Genomic DNA, 12,247 nt, shown 5'->3' with positions numbered 1-12,247 from the left:
ACAGATTACTATTCTCAATCATAGTCCCACGGATAGAAAAGTTTTTATAAAATTATATTAAAAAAATATTGTGTTGACCATTGTTATTTGCGACCTATCATCTGGATACCTTCTGGGTGTAGTTGTTCAGATCTCAAAGTGTGATAGAGGGTCAGATTTACTGGAAATCTTAGTCACTTGCTCAGGATACCTCCCAATATATAGTAATTAATAACCTAGTTCTGAAAAAATCAAAACATTGAAGCCCAAACATTCTGCAACACATTTTATGACAGCGACTCAGGTTGAGAATAAAAATACAACTGTTCAATTTTAACAAGTTCTTTTTTTTTTTTTTTAACAAAAATCATAGAAGAAAAGTAATCATTTAAAAGGCAGCTGGATACAGTGTTCACAGTACGTTTCCAGAGGACGCTGCAAACAATAAGTTCATACAAAAAAAAAAAAAAAAAAATTCCCGACAGGATGGTTATAATTAAGAATGCCAGCCCTTCTAGAAACACTATAGATACATTAAGCTCATGGAGGTAGCGTCCAACCTCACACATTTTCCAGTTTTATGTACTTACCCCATTAAACAATGCGTTCCATGACGTGCATTTCATACCATGCAATGCTGAAGATAATGTCAGCACCACTGACCAATAAAAAAATAACGTGATCTAGATGCATTGTCCTTCTTTGGAGACAGTTGCTGACATATCGGCCAGTTGTAGCAGAGAATCAAATGATGTTTGCATTTAAAGTCGTGCTTATTGTTTTATAAAAAAAAAAAATGATTAGGAAAATAATATTCCTAAAGTTGTAAGCCCATGGGCTAGGTCAAAGATCATATTAGATCAAGTATAAAGCACAAAAAGTACAATCATCATTAACTTCAAACTGTGATTTTTTTTTTTTTATCTGTAATAGTTAAAAGCTGTAGGTGAGTTTTCAAGATTTAAAAGCAAATTGTTTTTTCCCAAGAAATAATAGAAAATGTTTGTGAGTTACCCATGGCTACTTTCAGTTAAAAAAAATATTTAAATATTCTGGTCATTTAAATGATACTTTATGCAGTCAAATGAATTTGGATTTTGAATCTGCTCAAAGCAAATTTGTCATAAATGGATATTGTGAATAATTGGGAATATTAATTGAAAAAATATCCAATAATATATTTATGGATTAATAGAAATGTGATATCTATTTTATTATTTTATAATTGTGAATTATAAAATTAAATATTTATTCTTTGCAAATTATATTCTGCGCAGGTTTTCAAATTTTTTCACAAACTCTTATCTTTCTTATGTCCATTTCTGAGAAAGTGCCTATTTGATCATATTAAAGGAAAAATGGGGCCACTGTTTTTAATATGTATGTTTTAAACATTGTGGAGCTAAAATAAGCAATGAAAGAAAAAATGGATTGGTGTACAATAAACAATGGATTAATTATAATTACTCTTAGTTTAACTTTTTGTAAAATTAATATTATCAGTCTTGAAAAATTTGCTATTATGCCATTTTTTGTACAGATGTTTTATTATTTTGTTTCCCCACTGATCTCTAGTTTCAACTTTGTAAATGTATAAAAAATATACAGATAAAAAATATACAGCACCAATGAGTGCATGTTTAACCTGTTTTTTTTCACTACACCTTAGTGGACGTGCAACTGCGCAGGGAGATAGAAGTGCATAAAAGTCAAAAAAGATAAATATGACCCAACCTTACATTCGATGTTACAATTTCGAGCCAAATTAGTGTCGTTTTTATTGTTTATGTTTTTTGTTATTTATAGATTTTTCTTCAAAATGGTTCGCGAGGAACGACAACAGATTTTATCTTTCTTAGAGGAATCTGATTCAGAACAAAGTGACCATTCAACACAAAGTTTATTTGCCCGAACCTGTTCCTTACTAAAGCAAGTGTGCTCACTTGCTGCAAAAAGTGATAAGTATAAGACTGCATTTATTTCCCAAATATCTCGTATTCACTTACACCAAAATGTAAAATGTACAGTATGTCAAAGAGTTTACTTTTATCTAATTTAAAAACAGTGAGACTAAGGATGTCTACTTTTATTAATTATTTTCATAGTTGTTCTTAATAAAATAAAGTTCCTAAGATGACTTCTAAGGGCCTTATTTTGGTTCACTCCTTTCCTTCTTAGCTGGACAAAACCATGTGCACTGTAGGTGGGGTAGATGTTACTTATGCAGAGAGAGTTAGATTTGGGTGGTTTTACTTCAAAGTGAGATCTATACTGCAGTGTAAAAAATAAAGCAGTCAGTATTTTCTCTGCACAGAAACAAAATAACTTACCCAAATCAAATTATCTCTGCACATTTCACATCTGCCCCCCTGCAGTGCATATGGTTTTGTCCATCTAAGAAGGAATTTGCCAGGAGTGAACCAGAATAAGGCCCTAAGGTCTTTTATTTCACATAAATAACTATTTTATGAGTCTTTTAACTAAAATATACCGATGGATTTACAAATCTTTGAAAAAAATAAGAAATGTGGGGTTAAATATTTCAGGGTAATTTTGACCTACCTGACTGCCAGTGTAACAATTTTCGACCGTACTGACGCCGGGTTATTTAAACTGTGTAATGTCTTAATGAAAAAATCTCACAGGTAACTCATGCAAGTTCCATATTTCAAACTCAAAAAAAAAAAAACTAATACAGGGAAAATAACATTACTTCTCAGATTTTGCAAGATTTGAACTTTCTACTTAAAAGTTGAGTTTTAAAAAAAATTAGAATTACAACTTTTTTTATCATATAAATCATGATCCAAAGAACACTACTGTAGAATAACTAAAAATTCTAAATAATAAAAATCTTATAAAGCAACACAATACATTCAATCTACAAAAAAACATATACATCTTCTGTAAGTTTGTTCTCAGTTGGCGAAAGCCAATCAAAGTTACAAAAACAGATACAGAAAGTGTAGGTGTAGCATTTTCAAAAACAAATACAAAAAAGGACAAGCATATTGTTTTGTTAAAATTGTTATAGAAAGAAAATGTTTCTTGCATTAAATGTTATCATGACATGACAGAAACAAAAAGGTAGGGAAGTGGAGAACTAAAATTGTTCTGAAATCAGAAGAACAAAAAAAAAAGGTACATAAGTAGCACCTATTTCATGTAAACAAAATAGTCACTGGGCGGAATTCACAGACCATACTGAGAAACAAAATATTCATTAGTGACATAGATTTTGACATAGCAATCATGAAATTCCAATTTTACAATGACAATATGGGCATAGTTTGAGATAGGGACATTTAACATTGTTTCAAAAATATCTACATATATTGTTATAACAATTTATCCAAATTAAAAAAAATACTTTACTTTATGATGGAGTTTTTTTTAATCAAGATAATCAATACATTTAATAATTTATTCAAATGAAGATTTCTTTTTAATTTGTGTCTGTGAATTATGCCCACTGTATACAAAGATATCACTAGTCCTTTTATGGGACAATGTGAATGAGAGGCACAAAGAGGTTCGATGGTACAAAAAATAACACTGTTTGAGTGTGAGACATAAGGAATGTTGGAGAATGGAGGCAAACACCACCCCTGTTAAGGTATTTAGGAATAGGAGTGAGTTAAAATATACTAAGGCTAGTCCTTACACAATCTAAAGTCATGGCAACTTCTGATGCCCCCCTTTCCCCTCCAGATTTTTATTTGAGGTCCATTAATGATTGGGTTGTATACCCTGCAGGAGACCATTGCTTCCAACTTAAGGTCCAATGCATATGGTCTCCTGTTCTGTGGGAAATAGGCTAGTTAATGATCTTCCACGTCAAGAAGGGGTGGGTTCCTTGGAGCACAGTGGCTCATGGCTCTCTCTGATGTAACCAGGACTGCCTCAGTGCCTCCTCCATTGAGAATCTTCCTTAAGTCTTTCACGGTGTCAGACAACGAGGGACATCCTGTTTGGAAAATCACCCTGTGAAAAATAATAAACAATAAGATATGAACATGACAAAATGGAGAACAAAATGATAAAACTCTCCCTGTCCATGGGGAAGACAAACGAACACCCCCTGCTGACAGCCCAGTCTTAAAATGATCACCATTGGCTTTTTTTTACATGAATGCACCAATATTCCAAACGGGAGCAATACATTGACCACGTGCCACCATGATGAAATTGTTATGAAAACAAACAGGTAACACAGATGCACAATATCCTATAAGGGCTGTTCTTAGACTGACTTTATTGATGTGAGATGTGTGAATCACGACATGGGTAAATGAAACGACAAGGACATGTGGTAGGGAGTGTTATATAGTAAAAAAAAAGGAACTTTTTTAAATTGTGCTGTTAAATACTGATTTTGTTTCCCCTTCATTCTTACTGTAAAACCCACACAACTAAAAGAAGAAAGAAGGTGATTAAACAAATGATTCAACAATAAAGGAAACCACCCATCTGTGATTTTTCTTTTTCTTTTTTTGTGCGATTTAATACAGTTCATATTTTCAAAAAGTTTAATACATTTAAAAAAAAAAAGCTGCCACAGTTACAGCTTCAATTAAATTATTTCGGGAACAAAAATAATAAGCAGCAGCAACACAAACAGTTTCATTTTGTACATGTATTTTTTCGATCCTATGGTATTCTTTTTATTATTGTTACACAAAAATAGATATCTGGTCATGTGATTTTTAAAATTAAGAGTCTTTTTGGTGCAGCTTCCGGTTTGTGAAACCGCTGAAACAACTCGGGATAAATTTTTCTAATATAATTCCTACAACAATTCATTCCTAGTTCCATTGACAGCAAGAAGATAACCACAAAATCAACCTAAAAGAGTGGAACCACCCACACTCCCATATTGTACTTGTTTATTTGTTATACAAATAAATTAGACTCAAACAAGTATCCCAATTTCAACCATGCCTGCACAATACGAGTTACATCTGGAAACCCAATGTACAGAATAAATATATATTTATATATAAAAAAGACATATTTAAACACCCAATGTCCGTAGCATGGAGAATTGTCCGAACAGCCCATTTTCTTGTGTCATTTTTTTGTTTACTTTATTGACATACCCGAAAAAATGGACAAAAATGTCCCTTTTTGAAATGTGGTCAAAGAGTACTGAAGTTACAGGTGCTGCCTCTACATGGCATGCTTTTTCAGTTAGAATCATGTTAATGGTCCACAAACATCTCCAGGATGACACAATATATTATATAATAATGTCCTCACACACACATCCTCCCACTCTTTAAATTTTTGACAACGCCCTCCAACCCCATTTGGCCTGTGACCCATTCATGTAAAAAAAGAAGGCTTTTCTCACTGTTTTACTTGGCTGGTCCTTTTTCTTCCTCTTGTCTGAGTTGCTGAAATAGGAGTGTTCTCTTGAACGAAACGGGAGAGCCCTGGCGAGCTCCCTCTCACTGTAGGGAGGAAGTGAGTCTTCTTCCTCAACTTTTTGATCTTTGCTTCCTCCAGTCTTGAACGTTGGAGACCGCCCATAGCTGCGGCTGGAATTTTGCCGCAAGCTCAGGTTAGATGGGTTGATATCGGTTTCCTCGATAACCCTGGATTTCCTTTCAAGGACACTGCTGAGGTAAGCATCATCATAACTCTGTCCCATCCTGCTTATCCTTTTGGGAAAATGTTTGTCCTCTGAAGCTTGTATCCTAGAAGGGCTGAATGACCAGCCTCTTTCAGTGTCTGAAAACAGTTCCCTTCCATGGTTTCGTTTTCCATAGTAGTCATCAGTTGAGCTGTCCTGGTATAGAGATCTTCCTCTCAACTCGGTCCTCTCAAACCTGGGGCCTGTCCCAGGACCTCGGCTGTCGGACCTATGGGATCTTTGTTTATATGAGTCTGCAAATGCAGCTAGCTCATCTGTAGATACGGCTTGGACTGCCATAGGAAATGACTTCCTTTCTAAGACCTCAGATGTTGGTCTCTGGAGGCTGTGAACAAAATAATCATATATATAAAACATGTCCTCTATGTAAGGGTCATAGCTGGCTGTAAGAGTACGAGATCTATCAGTTGAGCATTGTAGCAAATACAAAGAAAACTAACCAAATGCCTCATCTAGAGTGCTTAATACATCTTCTAATATGACGTACAGCCAGATATTGTCTTGATTTGCAAGTCATGATACTTAAATGTTATTATTGTCCATGATTACAGTAGCTATCACAGCCTATGGGGGATATTCAATCTTCCGCTGCAATTCCCGGCAGGGGAAATAGCGACGGGGCCCTATTCAATGCTGTCTTCCCCAACAGCATTGAACGGGGATCTCGGCAGAACGAGCCCGACTTCACAAGCATTCGGTCAAGTTCTGCAGAGAAAGGCCGGGAATTGTCGAGCTCCTGGCCGCAGCGATTTCCATCCACTTCTCACGGCGCTCGGCAGGCGGGACATAGAATCCCGCCAGCAAAATCAGTGTCGAGCCGGACGAGAGCGGAACAGGGTCACAGCTGTCGGGCCAGCCCGACAGACGTGACCCTGCATTGAATATCCCCCTATGTGTCAGACAGCTAAGTGATATACCGGACGTAATGGAAATGTTTAAACTTCACTCTGTGCAAAATTAAATTGAGCTCATTGTGTTAAGGTACAACTAAGGAACCCTATACAGAAGCCCAGCTCTGCTGGTAAAAATGTTCTTGCAAGTGCACTTAGTCCTAGGCTAACCACACCAATTGGCAGAATGAATATAATGCTGTTAGGAGTGGGAGGTAGTGCTTGCATACGGTCATCGGTAGAATGAATAGGCGAGTAGGGCAGTATTTTTGGCAAGGGAGGGTGGGGACTCTACGTAGAACTTATTTTGGAAGCAAAGTAGAGGGCACTGCATGGAGGGTCAGCAAAAATGGCTGGAGAAGATCACTAGTCATCGAGCCGCATTCAGGACAGACAGGGGGATAAGGAGGACCAGAGAGGAGGAAGGAAGAAGAGGTTGTCATCATAGAGGGGAAAGGATGAGGTAGAGAAAAAGGAGATGTCAATGAAGGGGGAGTGCATGGTCTGCAAATAGGAACATCACAGCTGATGGGATAATAAGGTCCAAGGGGTAGTGGTGAGAAGTGTTTGGAAGCAGTATCACAAGCAGGTGTCATTGGGATGTTGAAGTTTACAAGAATGAGAGTGAGTACTGTAATATGGAGTGAAGAAAGGGAGTGAGCAAGGCAGCAAATTGGTCAAGGAGAGATGGCATCACAGGGGACAATAGTAGAAGAGCCTCGTAGAGTGAATCATTTTATATCAATGTTATCCGCTCTAGAGAAGTCTAAGATACTGATGTGATGACAAGTATAAGATACAGACATACACATATTTACAGTATATAGACTCCTCTGTCACTGTTTAATGAAAAGGCAATGTAACACTTACCTACTCCTGAAGTTCTCATCCCTGAATTTGGAACAAGCTGAGGGTCTTGCTGTGGCTCCTACTACCCCAGACCAGTACTCTGCATCTCCGTCAATGTTGCAGCTGGAAGGAAGAGGCTTCCTGCGGACTTGGCGATAGGAGCGATTAAAGTGTACATTGTCCTCGTGTAAGGAACTTAGTTCCGAGATTGTGTGGCTGTCTGAGGAGGAAAGCAAGTGATAGAAATATGAAAGTCAATGGACATCACCAGGAATGGAACATCTGATGCATGGTGCACCGGGAGAGGGGAGAGGGCTTACACTGGGCTTCCAACACAGAACCAGAGGTCAGTGGGAGGGGCACAGTACAGGGCTGCGAATACCATCATCATCAATTTGAAAATTGTATGCCATCGTGCACTATCGTACGATATCGCGTCGCATCGCATACCATCGTATACGTTATGGTATGCGATGCGATGGGCGCCGCCAAAATACACAAGTACCACCCTTTGAGTGCCATCATGGCGGCAAGAGGTGTGCAAAAGATCTACCAAAAACATGCCAGCTTCGCTCACATTTGTTATATAAATTCAAATATTTTTTTTTGAGGAAAAACTGATTATATTTCCTATATAAGGTGACATTACAGGTCATTGTTATGGATAAATTGCTTGTCGATTTTCACAGCTATTTTGACAAACTCACTTGGTACTCAAGGGGTGTTGATAAAGTAAAGTGGAAGGTGATAATGCACCAGCCAATAAGCTGTGTTCGAAAAATGACAGTTAGATGTTGATTGGCTGCTGGGTTATCACCTTCCACTTTATCACTTCACCAGGCTAAAGGAGCCCATACACGCTCCGTTGTGGGCGTACGTTTTGTACTTAAATAGTACACATCGCATCGCATGCCTTGTGCATGCATTGTGCATGCAATGCGATGCAATGAAAAGCTAGTACAAAAAGTATGTGCAGCACATACTTTTTGTACTGTACGATGAGATGCGCGGGAGCGCGCATCTCAAAGTACAAAACGGAGCCGCCGTGATCGCAGCATGTATGGGCTCCTTTAGTACATCTGCCCCAAGATTCTTTAATCAGCATCTTTCATACTAGTAAAATAATTTAAACAAGTTTAGAACATATTGATTCGAAGGGGTCTATTAACTAAGCCTTGGAGCAGGAGTGTAGGAAGGGTAGGATGCCGTGTGCAGTCTCCATCCGGGCAGTGATATTTAGGCCACGTCCACCCACCCGAGACTCATCAAAGGCCTGTCCCCTTTTTCACATGGGCACAGCTTTGTGCGCGTAGGTCCCGACCATCGAAGCCTAAAAGTTGGGAGTGCGGTGGGCGCTCCTCTGGACCATGGGGCCTTTTTGTGCACACAACTTACCGCACCCATTTTAGATATGTCACTGCCCGCGAGAGAGATAAAGGGCCTGATTCAGACTTTCCCCCTGGGCTGAGAGCGTTCAGAGCCCTGCGACCAGGTACACGCCGCCCCACACAAGTGAAATCCCACCCATGTGCACAGCTGCAAACGTGTTTGCGGTCATGGGGGGGTTTATTCGTAATCACTTACCATCGAATGGCTTCCCCCGTTTAGTCTAGTTGGCAGGGGGCTGCCCAGTGTTTCCAGAGCGTGCCTACAAAAACAGTGGATGAGCCCAGAAAAAAACTGACGTCACGTGGCATCAGCGCCCGCCCCCTTCTCGGACATTTTTGGGCCACATAAAAGTCAGTATAGAGTGGTCGGTGACCGTCGAATGATTTTCTGCCCATACACTTCCATGTGAATGGGATGTGTCAGTGTAGACATGCATTCGCACGCTTCCGGGGGGATTCGTGGGGTGGCGTGCGTTCGGCCGGCTGAATTAGGCCCTTTATCTTTCTTCACGTTGTCTCTCTCCAAGGTTCAGTAAATAGACCCCTAAATTCTAATGACCCTCTAGAATCTGCAGTAATTGTCTGATTGCTGCTGTCTGCTCTAGTTACTTGTGTCGGCCACTGACCCCGCTACCTGGCCGCAGGTACAAGAGCTGGCTACGGCGCACTCTCCCTGGCATCTCCGCAGCAGCGCTGGCTAACCAGTCTTGCCTGCTTATGTTTGCATTCTGTGTATTTTAGCAAACACTCGGCTACACAGAATGTAACAGCGCTATATTTGGGACAATAGAAGAGATGACAGCTCGGTGACTCACTATGTGGGACGCAATTAGGATAAAATAACTCAATTACTCAGAGGTTCCCAAATCTCAGATTAAATGACGACTCTTATGCTGAAATTAGCTCCAGATGAGGATGTTCTGAGACTCTTCTTCCAACACTTACATCTCTCGCGCATCCTGCGGGCCGGGTCAAACTGGGCCAGTTCCTTCTCTACATAATAGAGAACCTTCATGGAGTCTCTCTCCTTGTCCGCCTGAATGCGGTAACCCTTGCGAACTGATGGAGACAAGCAAACATTATATTAAGAGGTGACTCTTTTCAACCCTTTAAGTGCCAATGAGAGATGTGTAAAATATCCGCTGAAAATGCCAGCGTCGCTCACATTTGTTATATAAATTCAATTACAAAAATGTGTAGAAAAAGATCATATTTCCGATATAAGGGTATAAAGGACCTTATTCTGCTCTACACGCAATGCTGCGTGTGGATGTAATAAGGGGCTTGCTGAAATTTTTTTTTTAAAATACACCTAGACCAAGTATACTGGGACTTGAACCACAACCAGAATAAGGTCCTTTATACCCTTATATCGGAAATATAATCTTTTTCTACACATTTTTGTAATTGAATTTATATAACAAATGTTTTCCGAAAATCCCAAATGTAGTAACGCGTGAAATTTACTGCAATTTTTTTTTTGACCTGTCTAAAAAAAATTGCACATTTAAAATCACATCCCAATGCATTAATGCCTGCATATTCATTCTGCATTCTATATTCCATGTACCCTGAAACGAGGACTCTTCCTTTGTGTTCCGTATCCAATCCCCGGGATTCCTTCCTTTGCTGGCTGAGGACTTACACAAACCACAGCAGCTGCGACTCATCCTCTCGAAGCCATTGTAAAGTTGTCATTATAATTAATCATAAATAATCATCTGGCGTCCGCTTTCTATAACACTCAATATTCTATAAGAAAACATTTCCCATTATTACACCCACAGATACCACTCGAGTACTTGGATGGAGTAAGGATACAAGTACTTATCCTGGGAGTAAAAGAGGACCATGGGGGGTGCTTTGAGAAATACTGAGGGGCTGGATTGACCTCGTGTGACCCTGATGTGCAACATTCACACGTTTTTTTTACAAATTACCGTTTTGGCCTCCCAATGAGTCGCTTTGCACCAGCGGAGGAACGTGCTGCTTCTCCATTAGCATGGGCGCTGGTACGGGTGCCACGGGAACGGTGGAGATGTAATACGGAGGGCAGGCGGTGGGCACAGCTGGTGGGTATCCAACTTTTGCAGCCTTCCCTGCTTCATACACTGGAAGAGAAACATAGTGTTATCATAGGGAGTAATACCTAAAACCCCCCAATAACATCATTTGGGAATACATTTGGGGGGTCCGATATGTACTCGGTCAACTGTCAATAGTTGACAGCTATTGGTTGAAATGCATTACGTAGTCATGGACAACAGGCTTACACAAGCAAAAGGTCATCGTGCTCATTGTCGACACATGCAAAGGTCAACAAGAGTTTTTGACAAATTGTTTTACTTTTTTTTTTAATTTTTCATACTCCACCATTCACATGGACTATGATTGGGAATGGTAACGTGGCCTGACCCACGGCGAGCGCAATGATCCACACGGGGGATACCCGCTACACTAATTGGAGGTGGGTCTACAGTGTCTACATAGTCAATTAATGGATCTGTCCCAAAAGATCGACATGAAAAAGGTCAACGGGGTCAAAACGTTGACATGTAAACAGTAGGCATATGACAAGGTCGACATGAGTTTGTCATGATTATTTTTGTTAACTTGTTTTTACTACACCATCGATGTCGGCATAGAGTTAGCAAGGCAGCGAGCCCGAAAAGTGGTGAGTGAAGCGTTACACTGATTGGGGGTCCATGTCAACAGTTGTCGACATTGACAACCCAAAAAATGTGAAAAAGTCATGTTGACCGTTTGGGGGTGGACATATTTACTGTCTATCTAATAATCCACACCCAATTGGAGGTCCCCGTGCTCTAATCTACAATATGACAATAATAATAAAAAAGGGTTAAGAAACTCATGTCAACCTTGTGTGTGTGTGTCAACCTTTTGGGGTTGACCTAGACTTGGGTTAGCCAACTCCAGTCCTCGAGAGCTACCAACAGTGCATGTTTTCCATATCTCCTCACAGAATCACAAGTGAGTAAGTAATTAGCTCCACCTGTGGATCTTTTCAAATCTGTCAGTGAGTAATGAGTGCACCTTTTCAGCAGCTAGGTTGTCTGGAAAATTTGAACTGTTGGTAGCTCTCGAGGACTGGAGTTGGCTACCCCTGACCTAGACAATGTTGAGCCTATAATCCACACCCCAAATTTGGCCCGAGCAATACTTTTTAAAGCATAATATTATTATTTGTGTTCGGTAGAAGTGGGGGAGGATATTCTTATTACATATCTAAAGTCTTATGCTGCCCATACACTTACAAATTGCCCCCTTTCAGCACCCAATGTCACATGCCATCTTGAGATGGCACATGGGGAGCTGAACGAGGACGGGCAGAAGGCAGTGGAGTAGCATAGCACTAGAAGTAGCACCAGCGGTTGACGGAGGGGCATCAGCGGTGGCGGTAGAATTGTTTCAAACACTTGGCAGTCTTATGATTGGTTGAGAGAGCTCAGCCAATCAGAGGGTTG

General features: G+C 39.8%; 1 protein-coding gene across 5 annotated transcripts in view; it reads right to left on the bottom strand.

The window, feature by feature from the left end:
- Nucleotides 1-250: 250 nt before the first annotated feature.
- ILDR2 (immunoglobulin like domain containing receptor 2) overlaps nt 251-12,247 on the bottom strand; it is a 189,852-nt gene continuing 177,855 nt past the window's right edge. For 2 of the 5 annotated variants that reach the window (XM_083171601.1, XM_083171603.1), the window contains 5 exons: nt 10,703-10,873; nt 9,708-9,821; nt 7,396-7,594; nt 5,333-5,960; nt 251-3,963 (listed from right to left, as the gene is read on the bottom strand). In XM_083171601.1, the coding sequence (XP_083027727.1) occupies nt 3,928-3,963; nt 5,333-5,960; nt 7,396-7,594; nt 9,708-9,821; nt 10,703-10,873 (1,148 nt within the window). In that variant the 3' untranslated portion in view covers nt 251-3,927. Of the gene's footprint in view, nt 3,964-4,851; nt 5,961-7,395; nt 7,595-9,707; nt 9,822-10,702; nt 10,874-12,247 lie in introns of those variants that run through there. The other 3 variants (XM_083171602.1, XM_083171600.1, XM_083171605.1) reach the window with 2 other exon arrangements.

Source organism: Crinia signifera, chromosome 2 (assembly GCF_055691185.1).
Source record: "Crinia signifera chromosome 2, ASM5569118v1, whole genome shotgun sequence".
Classification (NCBI taxonomy): Eukaryota; Metazoa; Chordata; class Amphibia; order Anura; family Myobatrachidae; genus Crinia; species Crinia signifera.
This window is presented reverse-complemented; position numbering and strand designations above follow the sequence as displayed.